Source organism: Acipenser ruthenus, chromosome 12 (assembly GCF_902713425.1).
Source record: "Acipenser ruthenus chromosome 12, fAciRut3.2 maternal haplotype, whole genome shotgun sequence".
In the NCBI taxonomy this organism is placed as follows: Eukaryota; Metazoa; Chordata; class Actinopteri; order Acipenseriformes; family Acipenseridae; genus Acipenser; species Acipenser ruthenus.
The window spans coordinates 31,048,568-31,071,969 of NC_081200.1; the positions used below are offsets into that span (position 1 = coordinate 31,048,568).

Sequence of the window (23,402 nt, forward strand, 5' to 3'; positions counted from 1 at the left end):
ACAAAAAAAGAGGAGAAAAACAAAAATTATAATCCTTGTTGTAAACAAAACCGATACAGAGATTGCACTTAAATGGTACATAACGGTACTTTTTATTTTATTTTATTGTGTTACATGTTTCCAAGTGTTGCTACAACTGTTTACATAAGGTGTGTATTGTTTTATTATTTTATATTTTGACCACTTTTTAAAACTTTTAAATTGCATTCCCTGCCTCAAGATGGCTTCCCATGTACCCGCATGGACCTCTCAGAACTGCATTTCCCATCATCCTCCTGCTCACATATGTAACAAATGGATTAACAGTGAGCAACTGTTTAAATAACGTATTTTTCTTTGCATTGTTAACATCATGACAACGTTTTACACTTATAACTTTAAAGTTTGTTTCAAAGCTATTTTGGCTGATTTAGACATGTGTTTATCATTTTGTGAATTTGCTAAACATCTATACAAAAAAGAAGGTAACCGTAACCGACAGAGATTGTGTGCGCACTTAATGTTCCCCAGGATGTTTTGTACAGAAGTTAAAACAAGTGAATATCTGTAACAAAAACCGGTAAGCACATGCTTTATTTGTGATTACAACCAGATATGTTGTACACTTATAATTGATTTTAAAAATCCTAAATGAGACTTCCCCTTTAAAATACACTACTACAATTGCAAACACAGTACTGCAAATGACATGAAAATGCTAATGAAAAGTTTGATATGATAAGACAGCCACTACCCCCTGCAAACTGCTTATTGAAATGTATTATTATTTATGACTGCCAAAGTTATCCATATTTTTTTCCTCCAACAAAACGATTTCTTACAGCACAACTGAGTTTGCAATAATTGATGGTATGTTTCATCTGAATTATATAATTATTGTGCGTGTATGACAGATGGCTGTATTCATGCAGTTTTATGAAATTATGTTGACTAGTTCATTTTTGTTCTTCTTAATACACAAAACTTAAAATGCAGAAAGGTGCAAGAAAGTATATTCACAACCAAATTCCATCAATTAATATACTTTGGCTATTGAATGGAAAAGCAAGGACTGGATGCGAACCGCAAACCATACAGTTCAAAGAGAAAGGCTTACCATTCAACTGAAGAGCAAGCTCTGTAGTCTAGAGGTAACTACATGTTGTATGCTGATGTCCGTATTAACTGATCAGCCACTAGGAGGAGATTCATTACATTAACATGGTCCTAAAAGAGTATGGACAGTCTTCCCTAAACAATCACTGGCTCTGCTTTGCTAGCTACACCCTATTGACAGTGTTGTGGAAGGTGTTTTGACAAACATCCTTATGCTGTATATAAAACATGATTTATTATTTTCAATCATAATATATACACAACATTATACACCTGACTGAGAGAAAGAACATAATCTAATTAAAAGACTATAACTGCCAGCAGTGTCTATTCATCCCACAGTATAAAGTTTGAGCATTCCATTTGTGTGGGTCAGCTTATGTTTGGCCAATTCCAACCAGAAGAGCTATCAAAAACATCAAGTTTCCAAGAATGTAAATAAGCAGCACCATTGGTTCAGGTGGAGTCTAAAACAGAATAAAAAAAAGTGAGAGTAAGATACAGCTAAAACAGGATTACAAAAAAATTATATTTATAACTATTCTCTATTATATTCAGGATTTACAAAATTAAAAAAATTACATTACCTTCACTACATTATCATATAATTCTGGAAAACAAAACAAACACTTGTATCAATCGGCTTGTTCTTCATTGAATTGTAGATTTACAGTAGCGTGCACATTTATGAGAACAGCACAAGATTTGTCATTTATATCCTTTATATCTACCTGCATGAACATCTCAGGTTGTGAGAATTTTAATTTTCAGTCCAGTAATCACTGATATGTAAACAATAGGCACTCGTGTGAAAATGTTAGACCACTTTGTGTTTTTAAATTAGGCATCTTAAAACAACTAAAAAGCTTCATGCATTTTAACATTTGTGTCTGTGTTCCTTTTCTATTACCATATTAAATGAATTGCATATGTGGCCTATCAAAGTCATCAATTACATTAGACAATCACCAATTTGCCTATTGACAATTTTCTAAGATTTTCAGTTCGGTGGTTTGATTTCATATGCGCAACCAATCAAAACTACAGAAGAAACAGGTGTTCTAATAAATGGTCACACCATACAGTATTTATTTTTATTTCATAATGAATTGTGCCTTGATCCTTACCTTCCTTTTTTAAAAAGAGATTGAAATCTAGTACGAGATAAATAAGGAATTCCCATCCAACGAAACCTCCCATAACTTTAGGCAGCCATTGATTTGGTGAGTTATCAAGCAGCTGCAGACCAAGAAATATTGAGGTCACTGTAATAAAAAGAGAACACAGCAACATCAACACAGAACAGCATACTTGCCTTACGTTATATTAAGAGAATGCAGAAGTATGCATAGGTGCAAGACTAATGCAATGTGTCCATTGCTGTGAATATATGAAACATATACTGCAAATATATATATATATATATATATATATATATATATATATATATACACATATCTGTCAGGTCTCTGTGACCTACAGTACATTTACAGCAGTATATATTAATCATAAATGGCCACAAACAGTTTCAGACCAAGTGGTTCCCAAGATAGAGCCTCAAAAATGGACATCAGGTGGCAGTAACAATCTATTGTATCAAGAACCCATTCAATCAAAGGCATAGAATGTGATCTTTGCAGTAAAACACATCTTTGGTTTAAGATGCAAATACATTATATAATACTTTATAAACCCAGACTTTGTTGATTAAAGAACAGACTAATGTTAGTTTGTTTCATCCAAGCAACATCTGGTAATTATATATATATATATATATATATATATATATATATATATATATATATATTTTAACTTTATGATCATAAAAAGTAGCATAATGTGCCAATCTTTGTTTTAAGGCAACTGGACCCTAATAATCCTAATTTTAATCTCATGGTTTATGAGATTTTATTCCACATGTGAATGGTATGATACATTTTTTTAATGTTCGGCATGGGTTAAGCATGTTGCTTACATTCCTGGTTGGTTTCATCATTGATTCCAGGAATTACTGGGAGGCAGCTAGCTGCACTGGGTAAACCTTGCTATAATCACAACAGTAATAAAATACCTACCTGCAAGAACTTTGATCACCAAAGCATTTATAGCATGCACGAGATTGAAGACAATCCTCCTAAAAGTCAAAATAAAAATGTGTTTTATGCACACATAGTAATAATTGTACTTCATAACTGGGTTATTCATGCTTATACTGGAACCACCATCACAATAAACACACAAAGAGAGGCAGTTGAGAAGTTCCTGGGCTATGTTTATATAGGGAAGGTGCACCAACAATTTTTACTTTTAACACTTTCCAATATAATTTTTACATGGAATGTAATAGCACCAACCTGAAATGGGCTGGCATTTTAAAGAAAGCTACTGTTTTCATATATTGTATACGCCACACTAACCTTTTGCTGTCTGGAGCACAACGAAAGACAGCAATAAGTGGCTGGATCAAGGCTAGACCCATCACTATACACCCTATAACAGGATGAGCGCCCTGTAATGATAAAGGATAGGGTTACAAAAAGAAATCCCACATATTAAAAGCAGAAAGTACATGGTCTGCTGCACACCTAACCCTGCTATTTACTAGGGATTGTGATAATAGCCAGACCAAATGTCAAACCCTGAGTGCTATAAAACTTTATCAAAACTCATTTCTTAAGGTGACTGTTGCTGTGATCATTTTAGTGATAGCTTTAGACAACACTTTACTTTGCTAAAGTGGACAGTACACAAATAAGCACCTTTCGCATACTGGATTCTCCACTATTTCTAAATCCTATTTCTATATCCAGGAAACAACTCCATCTGTCATTAATCATGCAAATACCACCTGCAGATATACATTATTCTGGATTAAAGTTTACACAATAATTCACAGTGTTGTATAACCACAGTAAGATCAAATAAGTAAATGTTTCACACTTACACCACTCCACCCTCTCACAGATACAAAGGCAAGCACAAAGGCAGTGATTGTTGCAGCTACAGTTAGCAGCATAAGGAACACATGGGCCTAGAGGAAACATAATGGTCAATAGCATCTGAATATGTTCAGGAAATTCTGAATCCATTGAAGGTTTATGTATGAGAGCAGGACATTTGCTCTCCGTTTTAAATCAAATAATTGTTTGCACAATGGTGACTTTCCAGTCTGGGTCCATACTGGCTCTTGTATATTTCTTGGCAGCCACCATTGCATAATCACACTTTTGGAGAGCAATGTCCCAACCAGTCATGTTACTTTCCCACTACAGCTGTCTTTTAAAATGAAAACATTGATCTGGGGACAAAAAATGATTCCAGCACTTCCAATAGAGCTATTTCTCACTAAATCTTGTGTATCTTCCTCCTTGTACAATTTATTTTCAGGTGAAGTGCTTTGTCCAAGCTAAACAAAAAAGAATGTTTTGAATAGTTATGCTTCACTTGTCATCCTATCATATGCGGTGCAACACCTGCCCTCTGGTGGGCAAGTGTGTAATGTGTAATCTAGATGCAGAAAGAGTATTTAACACTTTTTTTATAATGACAAAAATGATTATATACGTAATCTAGGAGAGAAATTAAATGCTGGTAATTAAAATGAAGTTTACGCGGAATACCTGAAACCAGATGTCTTTTCCAAGAATTTGTATCCCTTTTGATACTTGCTTAAAATATCTGGCACTTATCATTCCAATACTTCCTGTGGTCATCCAGGCTATTAACATAAGAGCACCTGTCAGGGAGAGAGGGGCTGATTACATAGTTGTACTGAGCAAAACAAAAACAGTTTAAAAAACTAGAGCTAGGAGGAAGAAATGCACAGATTATTACAATCAGTCCCTGAGCTGAGGCTCTGTCCAAGATGAATCACTGGCATACCTTTTGTCTGACATGGAATGACAAATAGGATTGAACTGCATCACTGTTGTTCATTTAACCATTATTTGTAACTCACTAGTACTGGGTCTACACTATATTCAGAGGTGCAATAAACCAAGGCTTTAGATAACATTTTCTTACATCTCATCAGCCTTACATTTTTGTCACATGTCCCTTACTGTTTTGTTGTTTATGTTTTCTGGACTTTATTTTCAAGTTTGATGGAAATATATTTCTCATTAAAGCTTTATTTGTTACACTTTTAAATACAGTAAAGCCATAAAGGAATTGGTTCACACATTAAAAACAATTTATACCCGCTGCTTACCGTGTGTTTTAATAATAGCAGGTGCGTTTGCATTTCCACTTGCTAACTGGGAACCTAAAAGATTAACTTTGTCCTCAGTAATAAAAGGTCTTGAAGGATGGTACTGTATTGCCCCTGTTGGATCAATGAAACATATCAGGTCAGCTATAGCAATACAGCAGGGCATACAAAACACATTTTAGACTGTGAAATCGAAAACCTCCATAGTGTCTTTTTTAGTGTCTTCACTGGAAGACCAAGAGCCTTTTTATTTTTAAGTGATGTTGCTGAATCTAGAAGAGTTCACCCAACAGTTCTTTGGTGACTAAATTAAAAGACACTGCTCAGTTATACAGTTCTAGTTATGTAAAATTAAATCTGGTGTTCTTATCTTTACACATTTTTTAAAAATACTAAAACTAAAATATAAAAACAAATGAAATCAAAAAGTGTAGATATTTAGCTGTTTAAATTAGCTTTAACTTGTGTTTAATCATTGAAGAAATACAGAAACTTTCAACAGTATTCAACCTTAGCAAAACTGAGTTTGCAAGCTCTGTATTTCATTAGCAGTACCAGCTATGCATCCATATTCCCAATAAAGAGTTGCATCTTAGCCGCTTCAGCCCTTGTGATATGAAATCACAGGTCTGTCAGTTACCGTACAATCAGATTAATCTGGATTATTATCTGTATACAAAACACACCGCCATTTGTCGGTCCATTAGCTATAAATATGTAGTAAGAGGTATCTGCAGCTCTCTGCTGTGTTGATATGCTGTTTCTTGTTATAAAAGAGCATTTGATGATCCCATTGTTGAAAGAAGTTGAGATGTTATTAACATTTTCCTAAGTTAAAAAGAAAAAAAAAATAATAATGACATTGACATTGAGAAGGACTTCTAATCACAAAGTTTGTCATGGAATTGTATACGTTTCATAGTTTTACGGTATATTAATAGATAATTACCAGAGGTTTAATTGTAGGTGTACTTCTTCCTGTAGAAAAAGCATGTTGGACCTGGATGTTTCCATTACCATCCTGGCCACAGATATAAATGTCATCATTTCCCTGAGGAGGCAAAGTAATGATTCCTGTTTCATTTTTGATTTGTCAACCATGCAAAATTTCCTTTTTGAAAGGCATACCCACAAAAAAAAAACACACACACCAATCGCTAAATCATTACAATTTGCAACATGTGTCACCTCTTATCTACTTTACAGAAACACACAGCAATTGAAAGAACACACATTTTATTGAACATGGCGAGTCACAATCTAGGAGTATAAGCAAGTAACCAAAATCTAAAAATAATACACTATTCAGGGTTACATTATCATTCTAAACCAATAATTGAATGTATTGCTGTGTTATGGACTTGCTCACCAACTGAGAAAAAAAGTTGCTATTGACCATTTTATCTTAAAACTACTTTTGCAGTAAATATTTAATCTTAAAAGTTTTAGTTCAACTCAATTATGTAATCAGACACATCTGGGTGAAATAGTGGGCCCTAACCACATTGCTTAACTCACGAGTTTGGATGAGACACGTACTGTAATCAGATAAGTTAAATCAGACATTTTGTTTACTCTTAAAATAGCTACCTCTAGTTTCTTTCAACTACATACAAAACACCTCAATTTCAGAACTTCTGATGGGCTGGAAACCTACAAAGCGAACCCTTTTTTTTGCAAGTGTATTAATTCTATGAATTACCATTTCTGTGTCATCTGAAAATCCAATAGAAATGTAACCGTTGGATTTGCCGCTAATTTCAAACTGGATACCATCACTGCCTCCTTGTGGTGAAGCAGAAGACATGAAATAGCAGTCTGCGTTCGTGGCTGCATCACATCCTGCAGGATTGCTGAAGCAGGTTTTATTGGTGCCACAACCAGTACTGGAAATGAATACCAGGGATGAACTCTGAGGGGTGTTTAAAAAAACATATCAATATACATTTCATATTCCAGAATGTATAGCCACCTACTGTATGTTATGTGAACTATAGACTGCATTCATTCATAGTGCTTCCACAGATTGATTTAGGTTCAAAAGTTTAAAAAAAAAAAAACACAACAGAACAAAATGCTTATAAGCAGACTCATTAAAACTCACAGGATATAACATTCAGTTGTAATTTGGCTGTAGGATTAAGATAACTTAGTACGAAGTCCAAGTTTAATCAAGCGCTGCAATATAGCCTTCAGTACTGTAGCCAAGTGCACGTTTAAAATTGTACCAAAATGATAACCAAGCATCTAATCCACTGCACATGCACAAGACAGTGTCATCACCTCAGGAAGCTGGTAGCCATATCAACCATAGTCTCTAGCTGCCTAATCAGAGCTATGTATTAGGACCTCATGATTCTTGAAATGTATTTGTTTACGACTGTAAGTCGCCCTGGATAAGAGCGTCTGCTAATTAATAAATAAATAAATAAATAAATAAATAAATAATGTAGAGATAAATAGACAGCAAAAACAGAAGCCCTTGCCCTACAGTAAATGTTTTCAACATTAAAATAAACACACTTACTGGATTAAATGATGACGATGAACTTCCAGGTACAGAACTTTGAGGTGCAGTAGTATTGAAATTCAGTTGTGAACTTTTAACTTGGCTCCAAAATGTTTCATACACCCTGACAAAAGTGGCACTGAAAAGACAGATCATACAACTTGTTTATTGGTATGAAAATTATATACAAATAAATAAATAAATAAATATATAAATAAATAAATATATATATAAATAAATAATATATATATATATATATATATATATATATATTAGGGCTGTCAATTAATCGCAGTTAACTTCTGCGATTAACGCGTAAATGTTTTTAGAGATTAATTCTTTTAACACACATTAATTGCACTGTTGTGTTTTGAGCCTTTCAGCACACCATACTTCAATCCCAGCTGCTGCAACATTGGATTGAGTTTCTGAGTGCAGTTATTGTTTAAACAGAAAGTTAGTCACTGAACCGTGTAATAGAGGAAAGCACTAAAAATTAATGCAAGGTTTATTTATTTATTTTTTAAAACGTTCTGACGGCTCATTGGACAGAAAAACACTTGTCTACTGTTAAAGTGAGTTCCAGTATCACACACAGCATGATTTACAAAAGGGGCGAAATAAGAACTAGGTCGCAAAGTGATTTCTAAAAGCTGACTTGGATCACTAAGTACATGGCTTTCAAGGGGTTTAGATTAAATGAGTCGTGTATTCACTTGTTGACGCTTTTAAAATATAAATCAAGTGACGTGGTTACATTAAATCAAGCTTTAAAAATCATTTTGCCCCTTTTGAAAATCATGCTGACAGTACATCTAATCTGCTGTGTGCTGAACACGCCTTCACTTCTCAAAATACACTAGCAGCTCTTCTGCTACAGACAACAACAATACAACAACAAATTAAACCCACCTGTTTCGACAGAAATTCAGGATCGCTACAAGTCCACAAATCAAGAGAGACTGTGTTACTGCTTTGTTTTGTTTTTTTTGCGTGTACTATGTAAAGCCTAACAATTTTTCTTGTTAGTTTACAGTTTTTGGATATGATGACAGTTTTTTTTTTTAAGTTCTCTTTACAGTGAACAGTTAATTTCCTAGAACTGTTTACTGTATCTACATATTTATAATTTTATTTAAAAAAAATTAAAAAATCAGTCCACTATCACATTTAAAAATAGATATCCTCTTTATTCTGTTTTCTGATCTCTGTATGCTGCTGATCAAGCTTGAACTGCACGTTTTATTGTGTTGGTTGTATTTGTAATTTCTAAATTATTGCTCCTAGTACATTTTGGTCACGGTCTCAATGGGTAAATTTACTGGTTAAATAAATACATACATTTTAAACAATTTTATTTACATTCAAGGATAATAATAATAATAATAATAATAATAGCATCAGTAATAAAACTAATTTAAAATGAGATGGATGTAGTAATTGTATCAATTTAATATGCGATTAAAACCGAGATTAAGATTAATTTTTTCAATTGCGAGATTAATCTAGATTAATTTATTTAATCACTTGACAACCCTAATAAATATATATATATATAGTTACTGAGGGAAAATATGTAAGTTTAAGACTATCAAAGTCTATTTTTCCGAAGAGGCGGTTAAAACTGTAATTACAAATACCTGTCGACTAGATGTCACTGTTTGACTAAAGTATGTGGGTTTAACAATGTAAGTGTCTTTAATTAGAGGTAATGATTCTATGATTATTCAGTTGGAATTAACTCATTAATTAAATACCCAGCTGTATAAATAGCCTTGTTTGTTTCAACTCGAGGTGGTGCAAGGAGAGGTGAACAAACAGTAGTTGCTTATGTTGAATCTGTGTGAAGGAAAAGGTTTCTGGGTACTACAGATGATCAGTGTTTTGTTTGTCAGGGACACAGCTTACCTATACTGACCTTAGTTAGGGAAGCAAACCAAAGTCTATATAGACAGGATCTCCGTGAGGTGTTAGGTTTCTGTTTGTCTTTTTCTTTTTGTGTAAATTTTAAAAATAAACGCAACTGCGTTGTGGGAACGACAAAACAAGTCTCCGAACTGGTTACTGCACATTTACACTTGGCCCTTCTACTTAAATATATGTGTGTGTGTGTGTGTATGTGTGTGTGTGAGAGAGAGAGAGAGTGTTTAAATGTTTGTTCCATATGGACAACGTAGATAAAAAATGAAAAATAAAACTACAGTACCTGAATTCGATATTCCCAGTGCCAGAACTGGGTGCATTCCATGTTGCTTGGATCGTTGACTTGTCTGACTTAGACGTGTGACTGACAGCTGAATTCTGAAGTAAAACATAGATCATGAATCATTGAGGGTTAAGACTGATTTGCTGATAAGTAGATCAACATGACCTACATCCACTGCATGTTCATCTAGAAATGTGACATTTGTACAGACAGAAGGATGGTTCCTCCATTCTGGACACTAACAATATAAATGTAGAAGTGATGTACCTCTAATTGCACCATTGCTATAGGGTATTTTATTGAAACGTGTACCCAATAATAAATTAGAATCATGAAAATAGAATATTAGGTGTCCTTTTCCTTTTCAAAATGTATATGGACAGAGGGGAATCTAACAACAGTTATGTGACAGTTCTGACTTGACTGCAATATGAGAGCTGTAATCAGGTGAATCACATCAGTTGAGTGTGAGCTGTAGAAGTATGAATATGTGTTTTATTCAACAAATGTCTGTTTTTTTTGTTAATAAGTATGGTGTTAACCATCAAGCAACATGTTGTTTTTGGTAGAAACTTACAAAAACAAAATCATACAAAATGTGCAGAGAATTATTTAATATCATATTGAGGATTATGGGGAGCCACCATCAAAGCCAGCCATTCATAAGTGCAGAAATGGAGGGATACTGTGCAAAACCTCAGCAGCAACTGTGAGCTGTGTACTTGAACTTGATTCAACAATGTCAGCCGTGTATAAATGCAAACATTTAACATTTTCAACACCTACCATAGATGCATTTACATACTTACACAAAGGTGTATTTTTCTTAATTTCTTAATTATACTTAAGCTTCTAATTTAATTTTTCTAATGTATTATTGGGTACATTTTAAATAAAAACACCCGGAACAGGATTCCTCAATGTCATTCCTGCCTGGGGACACCACTGGTGAAACCTCAATATAAATACTATTTCAAAATATATAAATACATAAATAATCAACAAAGAAAAACTTACAGCTGCATTGCAGTTTAGACCCTGAGTGTTTGTAGGATCAGTGATTGTGAAAGAACCAACAGCAGCACGTCCTCCAATCTGCCGAGCTTGCAGCAAGAACCCTCGGAAGGTACCTGATTTAGCTTGGAGAGTCACTTTGAGAGGGGAAAAAAGGCATTCAATCAGTTATAAGAAACACTGTCATTTCCTGCTGTAACTGTAATCTGAATACAGTATATGGCAGAGGGGCACAAATGTAGCATTGGGGCTCCTGAGTACTTTCGGTTTTATACGTGTCATAAAATAAACTGATATAAGATGAAATTATTATTATTATTACTATTTTCTTAGCAGATGTCCTTTCCAGGGCGACTTACAATTGTTACAAGATATCACATTATTTTTACGTACAATTACATTATTTTTTACACATTATTTTTACATACAATTACATTATTTTTTACACATTATTTTTATTGGTTCAGTTCAACTGAAATTGGTTCAGTTAAGTAAGTTTGGTTGTAGGGTTGAGAGCTCAAGGGCTGGGATTGTTCGCCTCAGGTAGATGACAGTTTGGTGGTCTGAATGGTCATTTGCTGTGTACCTGTGATTTGATCTCCTGGACTGTATGTGGCTTTACTAGCTGTGACGCTGAAGGGAGCAGCTGAAGTCTGAGCATTGGTTCCACCATGCTGTGGTGTCATGCTACTGCATGAATCTGTAACTAAGCCACTTGGATAGCCAGAGACACCCATGAAATTACAACTGATGAGAAGAAAGAAGAAACAGTTCCAATTGCCCATCTAAAGAAAGAAAAAAAAACTGTCAACCACACATTTTTTAGAGAAGCCGTTCATCCAAGCTTCAAAATGTTAATTTAACTCCAAATCCAGAACACTTTTTTTTTTTTTACTTACTATAGATTAAAAAAATATAACATTTTGTAATATAATAAACTTAATTACACCAATAGTACCGGCTGTAATGACAGATGCATGAAATAAACATATTAGACAAAGATCTTTACAACAAAATGCAGTATTCTGTTTTTCAAGATAATTACTCTATAAAATAATGTTAAATAAAATAGTAAGTATGTCCATATTAGTCTGTAGAAATATACCATGTCTTCAGTATTTTATAGAATCCTATATGAATATGTTTATTAAAAACGACTGGACCCTTGGAAAATGTAATTAAACTGTTGTTTAAACTAGTCCTTAGAAGGACAGTTGGGACCTTAACCTAAGAGTATTCTTGCGAACATTAGGTGCTGGAGATATATCACAATAGCTTCCAGCCTAGGCAGAATTTAGATTTTCACCAAAACATAGACGTATTTCAATAGGATTCTTTAGATATTTTTTTCTATAGATTTCTTTAGATTGTATGTTGTTTAAATATCTAGGTTTCTATTACGTCGTAAACTGAAGTAGAAAAAAATGATGTTATCCAAACCTTTGTCGGTGTGCATTAAAATCCAAATTTACTCCCCATAAAACTAATACTGAGAAGCGGCCGTTGTTGTCGGAAGATTTTGTGTTGTTCACAACCCGAGGAACATGACACCTGAACTATATAACTTTAATTTGTAGAAGCATTAACCACAGCAGCGAGAACAACAAAAACAATAAACAAAGGCTACTTCAATTTTTTTCTCTCAAACATTATTAGCTTGTTATTTATTGTACAGAGCAAACAAGTTCGTCACTTACCTTGCCCGAGTGTACTAAGTAACAACGAGGTAAAAAAAACAAAACAAAACAGATAACATTTGCATCCATAGCTGTCTGCGGGTAACATCCGGCAGAGATAGTTCCTCAGCACTGAACAGATGAAGCACTAACACAGTTAGTTTCGTATAGTCCACTTGATACGCCCAACAGTGGGATTAACCCTCTATGGCCAAATGTTACCTCAAAGTAACATACCAGTTTTTGCTCCCTTGCACACACAAAAACACCATCAACCATAATGCAATTCTCTCTTTTTAAGGGAGGAAGCTAAATAAACTAATATTAGACTTACATTTGGTCACATGACGAGTATTTCCTTTCTTCAACACCTTTTAAAATCAGGATATAGCACGTGTACGACGTTCTAGATTGCTCCTAAAAATTGCTCTAAAATAACAATTTTTACAGCTTTTTTTTTCAATAAAAAATGGATTCACAATCTTGGGTAAGTTAAGAATTATTTTTCATCACTTTATCTAATGTTCACATAATATATATTATGATAAATTAATGAAATAGGTATGTTGCCTCAAAGCAACATTGAACCACAATGGAACCTCAATTTCCAACTTATTTTTGTTTACATGTGGTCATATTCTAACGTAACCAGCCTATTATTACCATCATGATTATGATTATCATCATTATTACTGTAATATAATGAATATTGTTCTACCACATATTTTATTATACTAATATTGAATATTATATCAAAGTTTTTCAGCATAACATTATCATTATCAATTGGTTCTGTAGCACTGACCTGTAAGTGGCTCTACAAAAAAAAAAAAAGATCCACAGTGTGGGGACAGTTAGACAGAATCGTCTGGCTGGATGCACCTTCATGAATGACAAGGAAATGAAGAAGAAAAGAAGGGGAACCTTTGAAGAGAAAGAGGCAAAACACAATGGTGTGTACCTCACGGCAGTCAAATGGTTTGACAACCGTCCGGTGACTCTCCTGAGCACCTATGCAGTGGCCAACCCAACTTCCACGGTGGAGAGATGGGACAAGAGGAGAAAGGAAGCTGTTCAAGTGGCACGCCCCAATATTGTCAAATTGTACAACCAGAGCATGGGTGGGGTGGACCTCCTGGATGCTCGTCGCAGTGTACCGAACCAAGATAAGATCCAAGAAGTGGTACCATCGCATTGGTTTCCACATGATGGATTTCACACTTGTGCAGGCTTGGCTCCTGTACCGTAGAGATTGCAGAGAGTGTGGCATCCAAAAGAAAGAGCAGCTCAGTTTACTGGAGTTTAAAACTGATGTAGCAAGCTGTCTCTGCAAGCAGAACAAAATCAACCTGAAGCGGAAGGGAAGACCATCCCACTGTGTTGAGGCAAGTCTGGCTGAAAAAAGGAAGAGAGGGCGTGTGGGTCCAGTGCCACCGACACCTGTCTGTCACCTGTCTGTCTAGCCTGTTTGGGCAGAAACCAGAGGTAGATGTAAATACCCAGGCTGCAAAGGGATCATCAAGGTGCAGTGTATGAAGTGTGGGGTTTTCCTCTGTTTCACTGCTGAGAAGAACTGCTTTGTGGACTTTCACAAGCAGTGAGTTGGACAGAACACATTTGCGCAGGATCACTGGACAAATGTAGTTTTTGTTTATTTTTAATTTATTTTTAACTCAAAATGTTGCATTACGATTCATTGTTTTTAAATCTGAGTCAAAATTATCATTTTGTTCCAAGAAGAAAATGTAATGTCATGCATGAAATTAAAATAAAAAGTTTGATTTAAAAAAAAACTGTGTTACTCTCATTTGTTCTATAGTGGTTCAATGTTGCCTCAAGGTAACGAACCCCAAAGTACCCCCCCAAATTAGGCTAAGTTGGACCATTTTAAGTGCTAAAAACAAATGAAACAATGTTTTCACAATGTGGGCAATAGTTTAATTCGTTTCACAGTTCTTTTGTTTTCTATTCAGCTAGATAATAACGGCATCGCCCTGAAATTATGCTTGGGTGTGGTAACTAGCACTGTCATTAGTCCTGTCTTGCACTAGTTTGACAAACCCCTTTCCAGAGACAGTTCTGAAATGTTGAATGTCCTTGAGACTCGCACATTTGTCTAGTTTCTGTTTTTTTTATGTATAGGTATGCTTTTTTCAGTCTATACAAAATAAGTTAAAGTAACGTACAAAATTACTGGCAAACACACCACTGTGCTTATTTCAAAATACAAATCCACTCACAGAAGGGAGTTCGAAGAGGGCTTTAGGAAACACGTGCACACAGAAGAAAAAAAAGAAAATAAGGCTTAATAAAACTCACCTGTGAAAACCTAAGCAATGATGTGCTGATTGGAAAGTGTTCACCAGCACAGCCTGGAACGTCTATCACCGTTCAGCCTCATTCACGTGACAACCAATACAAAAATAATCAACTGACCTTTTCAAGGTGAATGTGTTTAAGAAAATGCTTCTGTTATCTTTTAAAGGTCTCTGTTGATTCTAATTTTTAAGTTGATAATGTTTTCTACACTGGTTGATGGTGATTTGTCTATTGTTAGCTAATGAGAGTGCTCCCTCTATTCTTGACATTTTATAATGCTTAATTAAAATCAAGTTATGCCAAACTTTCCCACAATGGATTAAGCTGATGTGATACGAGACTAACTGCACATCCTGTGTCAGAGATGTGCGTCATTTAATTCGATTTGTTTTTAAATAATTTCCTGCGTTTGTGTGTCAAAAGATGTGTACTATTGGTATTATAGTTGTGTTCAGCCATAGTGCTGACTCACTGTTGCTGTTTTCTCATAGCAGTGCTGAGGGGAAAAAAAAATGTTCTTCCCTATATGTGATAGACAAACTGGTTTCTCAAGAACAATGTCTTTTTCTGCTTTCATAGAGCCCTGTTAGAGGGCATTACCATTCAGGATTAACCGGCATGGTAATGGCTCAGGCGTTTACTGTAGAGTCAACTACCCACAGCAAGTAAATGCTTTTATTATGATTTTAAACATTGAAATGACAAATTTATTTACCTTTCAATGTTTTACTTTCATCAGTTTTTTTTAAAGCTAGTCTGAATTTTCCCTAGTCATCTACTGTTTGGTAGTTTCCTGATTAGTGGATGAAAGTCCTGGTTTCTAATATGGATTATATTCATATAGGCCTATTTAGTTGTATTTAAAGTATAAATGATTGTTCCGTTTTGATCAAATACGTTACAGATTCTAAACCTACAGCTATGGCCAAAAATTTAGCATCAGCATGAATTTTAGGATTTATGTAATTTAAATATATATATGTGAACATAATTTAGATATTTTATTTAACATTGTGAAACTACAAAATTATATTGCAAACATCTACTGGAAACCATAGTAGTAGTACAGTATTTCATGCTAGATTTTGAAATGTCACATTTCAGTTTTTGTCAATTTTTCGTATACGGAGAACTACAAAGCGGCATGTAATTCAATATGTTAACATATTGAGCAGGTTTCATTCGACTTTCTGAAGTAAAATTAATTAATTCCATTGGGTGATGCAAAACTTTTAGCCATAGCTGTACATACATTCTGAAGACATGCGTAACAACATCTATGTTTTGTGTTCTCTTTTTTATTAAAACATGATTTATAATAAGTTAATAAGTTGCTCATGTGAAGGCACTCGTATCACTCGTATCATAAATTAGAAAGGTAGAAGCTGTCTGCCATTTTACAAACTCTAATACAACTGAATATAGTTTATATCCAATATCCATACAATGTTACTGCTTATTTCCATAGACTACATACAAAATAAATACCATGAATTTCAATTTTAATAGTTTTATTGCATTTGAATTGTGTTAGTAATGTGTTATACATCTGTCACTGGAGTATAATGACTTACTGAACTGTCGTAAGCAAGTGTCATTTAATGCACAATGTTTATTTACATTTTTCCTATCACTCCATTGTTGTTATAAAGTGACCTCTTCTGGGGTGTTGTCCTGCTTTTTGGGGTAAAAGTGTCTTCTAAATAAATAATAATAAGGAGTCGCTGTGGATCTTGTGAGGGAAATACCATCTTGAGGAAGGAAAGGGATGTTCTAAAATTCGTTTATACTTATCTATTCAGGGATAGCAAGATATTTAATAAAAAGGGCCCGAGTGAGGAAAAATGGGCAATAAAATCACTACCCCCAGTCGTTCTTTAAATCATTTGCTGTTTCCATAATTTGTGTCAGTACTGTATATGTGCAGAGAAAGCTTTAAACTTGAGAGTTATTTAAAATGTTATAATTATTATTATTTTGGTAAATAAAAAAAAGGCATACATTAACTTTCTTGACTGAAAGAAACCAACAGCAGTCTAGGAAAGTTTCATGCATATTGATATTTGGAATTGACCAGTGGTTTTAAGTTTTGGCAACTCAAACCATGAAGTTATCAGCTGTGTTTCAACATATCCTAATTACAACCAGCCCCTAACACTCCTACATCATAAATGAAGACTATCTTCAGATAAAATATTCACTGAGATTCTGTAGTTAAACTGATAAGGAATTAACAGAGTTTGTCAAGGCCCGGTTTTTAAAAGATGAATACATGTTTATTCCAGCTGCTTTCAGATCCATCTAAGTGTAACACACCAGGATGCCACTGACAAACAGAATCAGTGGAAGATGAAGCATAATATTCTGAAAAATAAAATAAAACACAAATAAATATATATATTCAGCAGTAACACATCTTTACTCAGAGCTTCACTTTAATGAATACTTTGTGTTCTGATAAAATATTTTTTACTTAAGGGCTCTGACTGCACTGCATGTGCTGGTTTACATAATGGTCCTATATCAGAAATGACATTTCTGAAAATATTCCAACCAGCAAATGAAGAGAATTTGACAAATGCAATGGTTACATGGGGTACAATTAGTCATGTCTTGTCAGAGTTATCATCTTTTTTACACACCTGTAGTAACTTCAGGTAAACTGTGTTGTTAAAGCACAGACTGGATTGGTAGAATACAGAAGACAGACCAACAAACTATTCTGTAGGGACTACCATAGACCTGGATCAGCATATTATATACTGTTTGTCACAGTTGCATGTTTATACATTTAGAAAGCCTGATGTAATTGTACAATTAACAAATAAGAGAATGAATAAGACAGAAAAAACAGTAGTCCTTGCCCTACAGTAAATGTTTTCAACATTAAAATAAACACACTTACTGGATTAAATGATGAAGATGAACTTCCAAATGCAGTAGTATTGACAGTCACTTGTGAACTTTTAACTTGAACCCAAAATATAAGCTTTGATTTAACAAAGGTGGCTCTAAAAAAAAAAAAAAAAGTACATACATGAACATTGTATTGTTTTTTGTGAGGCAGAACAAAATTGTAATGGTATTTGTGCTAGATCCCTGGCTTGCCTTGTTGGTAATCCCTGTTGAGGTTTTAGATTTACCTGAGATTGGCAAACAACCTGTTTTAAATTATAATAGGAACACATTAAGAGTACTCTGACCCCATCCCCTCCCCTACTGTTCTAAGGAGTATAAATAACAGAGGATGCCGTTCCTTGAATATTGCCATTACCCCATGAGAAGAAAGGGCAAACCTGAATTCAAGGTCTCCAGCGCTAGAACTTGGTGCCACCCAGGTGGCTTGGATGTTTGTTAGGCCTGTACTGGACTTGTGACTTACAGCAGAATTCTTAATTTTAAAAAGAAAGAAAACAAAACAATTAATAATCTTCAGGGCTCAAGAATTGACAAAAGACTGATTAAAAATGTGTAAATAAGGATGAAAATGTTAGGTATGTTCAATTTAATTGGTTGAAGGCGATACAACAAAAATTGTTACAATAAAAATGCATTTTAATTTTAAAAAATGACATCTGGTATGACACTAAAGTTAATGACATCCTATTACCAGTCATGCCTTGCGGTAGTGTTGCACTTCCTCTGCCACTTCACCAGTAAAGTTAAATTGTCTCTGTGGCAGGGCAGAAGCCCTCTGCTGCTGTAAATAGTGTGTGTGTGGGAACATAAGGTTGGCAGGGATTGGGTTAAATCTATCGCTGCTAGCAATCACAGGTGTAGGCTGTTCCCCAGTTATGTAACTGATGCTAAATGGGAGTGGCCACATGTATAAAAGGAAGTAAAATCCTTGGGGGGGGGGGGGGAGGGGGGAAGGAAGTTATTGTATTGTTTAACCATTTATTTTGGCCCTTGTGCCAGTTTATTTGTTACTGTTTTGTTTGTTTAAGGAAGTGCGCAGCAGTGCTTTAAAATTGCAGCTTTCTGTCTCTAAATCCTGCCAGTAGCCAGCCTGGGCCGTGACACTACTCTGTCACAGCCCCAAACCCTTCAACGCCTTCTTTCCCGTCATTAACCAATTAGCTGCTTCCACTATTGACTGACATGCTTTTAGCCAGTAACATGCTTCGACCAAGATGATGCTTCTGAGGTAAAAGTAATTAAGAAGTGAAGCAATAGCAGACTCCCTGAGAGTAAAGCATGAACAATTAGAACTTTGTCGCCTAATGTAGTTTTTTCAAAACTGCACACTTGAGACCTACGAAGCAAACGGAAGTGCACGATATGTGAGATTTATAAATTATTTGGTCAGCTACAGTCACTTTAATACTGATCTGTAGGAGCAATTTAAATTTCCTGAAAGCACGATATCTGATTTAGGTATTCAAGTGCTAAACTTTGTTTGATAGTAGGATTTCCATCTTTGACAGCACTTGTTCGGAGTTTGTCTTTCTTGAAGACACTGAACACGACCCCTGATTTCTGATTCAATAAATTAAGCTGCAATTTCAGTTGAACCAATAGCAGGTTTACTTCAGATTTAAAAATAGAGTAAAATACTATCAACAAAAATATTTTAAAAAAGCACATTACAACTTACAGGTCCGTTGCAGTTTAGACCTTGAGAATTTGTAGCATCTGTTACAGTGAAAGTACCAACAGCAGCAGTTCCTCCATCTTTTCGAGCTTGCAACAAGAACCCTTCAAAAACATCGCTTCCTTGGAGAGTCACTTTAACAGCAAAAAACAAAGCAAATAAAAACCCTACATCAGATAGAAGGAATTCTGAGGTGCTCACACTACAACAATATAGTACATTTCTATTTACCAAGTAAAAACATTGCCATTAGTTTTATATGGATATCACATTGTAGTTTACTTTCATTTATTTCAATAGGACTTTTACATATAGAACACACATGTGATTCTCATATACTTTAAGGGATGACAAGCCAGAAGAAATACATATACATATATATGTATACACATATACATATATATGTATACACACACACGTTTTTGCTCAAGGGAAAACGTGTGAAAATTCTAGATTCATGCTAGCAGTTAGAAAACAAAACAAAAGAACAAACAGTATTTTATATATTGGAAATGTACGCTATTGGCACTTTAAAACGGTTGCCATTCTAGACAGTGAAAAATCATTTAAATACTTATGAGATAAGGAGTAATAGTTGTTTCTGGGAATTTTATTTTTTATTTATCATTCTTTTTAAAGAAGAAAAAAAAGTGCCTCCTAAACAATTTCAAATGCAGAGGCTGTTTCTTAGGTACCTGTTATTTTCTCTCCGGGGCTGTATGTGTTTTTACTTGCTGTGATGTTATAGGGAGCAATTGTAGTCTGGGCACTGACACCATGGTCTGGTATCATGTTACTACACGAGGGAGTAACTTGGCCATTTGGATAACAAGTAACAGCCAGTAGGAAATTCCCACCGATAAGAAGAAAGAGATAAAAGCTCAGTTTTTCCATCTTAAAAAAAAAAAAAGTTTAGTAAGCACTGTATACATTTATACTACAGCTTTATTAGTTTCATAACATTCCTTACTATTATAATTATTAGCTGCTTTGATTGTTTGATGAAGCACATCAATACAGAGTTCCTGCCCATGTCGCCCTTCCCACCTCCACTGTCAGAACTAAACAGGTTTATCCCTCAAATCTCAGATCTAACCTTAAGCCCAAAATAGAGTGAAAACAACTACCTATGCTATATGAACGGGTAGTCCTAAAACCTGTCCGGAGATGCCCGGAGCCTATTATTATTACTAATGAAAAAAATAATCACGTATTTATGTATCGTGAAACAAACAAAGGAAGTATGTTTCACGTTCTTTAGCCTGTAGCAAACTTGAAACCCAACAAAGAACATCAACTTAATTCATTTATTTATTTGTTTCCTAGCAGACGTCCCTATCAAGGGCAACTGACAATTGTTACAAGATATCGCATTATTTTTACATACAATTACCCATTTATAAAGTTGGGTTTTTACTGGAACAATCTAGGTAAAGTACCTTGCTCAAGGGTACAGCAGCAGTGTCCTCCACCTGGGATTAAACCCACGATCCTCCAGTCAAGAGTCCAGAGCCCTAACCACTACTCCACACTGCTGCCAATATAATTCATTGCCGCTTACTTCTACTAATTACTTATGCAACTCGAAACTAACAAAACAACTTTTTTATATAAACATTAGCCTACTACCACTGTCGGTAAACTTGGGTCAGTTTTTATTTATTTATTTATTTAACAAAGAATTTAACGTGAGATTAGTTCATAAAAAAATCTGCTTATTTACAAATTAATGATCAGTACAAAAAATGAAAACAAGGTTACATGGCTTTAATACTGAACTTAAAAAAAAGTAGTTCTCAGGAGGCAATTAATTCGCAATGAAAGCCAAACATTAAATTAAGCTACTTCTTATAAAATTAAAATGATTAAAAAGCTATAAGTATCAAGCAATAAATACTGAATTTCCAAATACAATGATTGTACAAATAAATTAAAATAATTGTTACCTTTCTCAGGGTGACAGAACTGTGACAAAGAATGATTTTCTGACAACAGCTGCAGGTTGTAGCAATGAGATGACGAATGAAAAGCTTTGTCTGTCTGGTCCTTTTATTGCTTCAACCAGTATACATTGTTGTTAAAAAAAAAAAGCAGGAGGTGGGTTTGATGATCACACCGGTCTAAAGGTGACATCATAGAAATTCTGTACATGCAAGAAACAAATAATGGTGTAGGGCTGGGAAAGGTAGACGAGCGGTTAAGGCTGGCTAGCAACGAGAATAACAGACGCATGATACAAGATTGCACTTTTAAGATCTTTGACACTAAACAATGATGGCTGGTTTCACATTCCCTGATTAATACTAGTCCTGGATTACCCAATGTTAATTTAGGTAAAGTAAACAAAGATTAGTGCTAATCTGTGTCTGTGAAACCAGCCATGAAACTAACAAAGAAACTCATCTAATAAATCACCCAAGCTTTTCTATCTTGGTGTTTATATCACAGACAGCACACAATCTGTTGTCTAGCCTGATGCTAATGCCTTTTTCACAGTACCTCTTTAGAGTGGTGTTGAGTGTTTTGTTCACACTTACCTTAATGCTCTTTGAGAGCAATTGACTACTGGACTCCCCTAATCCATCTCTCTGGGTTTTGTGTCTGCATTAATTCCGTACTACCAGAGCAATTTTACACTCTATTAGTGTGTGGAAATAAACTAAGCTACGTTAAAAAATAACGCAAAGATGTGTTTACACCTGCACAGACTAATCAACTCCAGCCTTAATGTATCTACACTGAAAAAACCACTAAACTGCATCAAATCTGGGATTTGTTTCCAGTGTTAAAGCCGCATTAAAGGCTCACGGTTTTGACTATCAGACTCAACGCCTGTATTCATTTTGCTCAAGTGTGAAAACAGTAACACAGGAGCCCAGGAGATATGAACTCGTTCCTGTTTTATTCATGTGGTTGAACTCAAATTGGCAATCAATTATTCAATTTGAGTCTGACCACATTCCGTACATTTTTTTTTTAATACTGACCCCATTAGCGCTAATCTTGTCGCAATAGTAAAATAAATGTATAACAATCTGTGACAAACGTTGAGATTAAAGTCATTAAAATGCAATGATATCAGAAGAGATATACAGTATTAAGACCGCTCTAAATATCCATCACATGGAGATGTGTGGCTGACTGGATTGCTTTAAAGCTCTCAGTAACTCGGAAGTTATTAAAGTTGCCTTTAACCATTTTTTAAAAATGTGAGTTTTCAGACACAAATGGAAAGCTATTAAATCTTCACATAACCTAAATATTAAATGAGGTATGCCCATATTTATCTGAAGAAAAAGATAAACAGAAGATCAGGTGCTCTTTCAAGAGAACTGGTTTGTCTACCATGTGAGTAACACAGTATGTAGAGCAGAGGTTCCCAAACTGTGGTACGCGTACCCCCAGGGGTACTCGAGACGTGTTTAGGGGGTACGCGTGACAAATTGTGTAATGGCGAACATTTTTGTTTTGTTTTGTTTTGCATTTTCATAAGACTTGTCATACTCACACAAAACTTTAAAACGCATTGGAAATTCATTTTAATTTCTGCCGTGAAATGGAGAAACAAACAGAGCCATGCAAGACAGCAGCAGCGGGACACTTGGGATCAACGCTGTGGTGTGCTGGTTTATTGCAAACCTCCAAGAGGTAACAATGAGAACAAGGATACACAGGGACAGTGACGTACAGAACTCTCACCATCAGTAACTGTACAACGCGAATTAAATGTATTATATTTATGACGTATGTTTTTAGTTTTTTATTAATTACATTTTTTG

At 34.8% G+C, this 23,402-nt stretch overlaps 2 protein-coding genes across 3 annotated transcripts; both read right to left on the reverse strand.

The window, feature by feature from the left end:
* Positions 1–545: 545 nt before the first annotated feature.
* On the reverse strand, positions 546–13,024 carry zgc:163022 (putative ferric-chelate reductase 1). Its single transcript, XM_034027591.3, has 16 exons — positions 12,732–13,024; positions 11,621–11,819; positions 11,038–11,171; positions 10,021–10,115; positions 7,833–7,953; positions 7,008–7,217; positions 6,255–6,356; positions 5,992–6,133; positions 5,306–5,419; positions 4,716–4,831; positions 4,040–4,126; positions 3,513–3,604; positions 3,171–3,229; positions 2,223–2,360; positions 1,683–1,705; positions 546–1,562 (listed from the first exon to the last, which is right to left on the reverse strand). The coding sequence occupies exons 1-16, from the start codon at positions 12,798–12,800 to the stop codon at positions 1,473–1,475; spliced, it is 1,791 nt and encodes a 596-aa protein (XP_033883482.3). The 5' UTR covers positions 12,801–13,024; the 3' UTR covers positions 546–1,472.
* A 3,669-nt stretch (positions 13,025–16,693) lies between these two features.
* Positions 16,694–22,505, reverse strand: LOC117416482 (putative ferric-chelate reductase 1). Of its 2 annotated transcripts, XM_034027593.3 has the most exons (7): positions 22,161–22,505; positions 21,570–21,766; positions 20,319–20,517; positions 19,627–19,757; positions 18,326–18,420; positions 17,935–18,040; positions 16,694–17,393 (listed from the first exon to the last, which is right to left on the reverse strand). In XM_034027593.3, the coding sequence occupies exons 3-7, from the start codon at positions 20,515–20,517 to the stop codon at positions 17,331–17,333; spliced, it is 594 nt and encodes a 197-aa protein (XP_033883484.3). In that variant the 5' UTR covers positions 21,570–21,766; positions 22,161–22,505; the 3' UTR covers positions 16,694–17,330. The 2 variants fall into 2 exon arrangements, with proteins under 2 accessions (XP_033883484.3, XP_058890838.1); XM_059034855.1 differs by lacking the exon at positions 21,570–21,766.
* Positions 22,506–23,402: the final 897 nt, after the last annotated feature.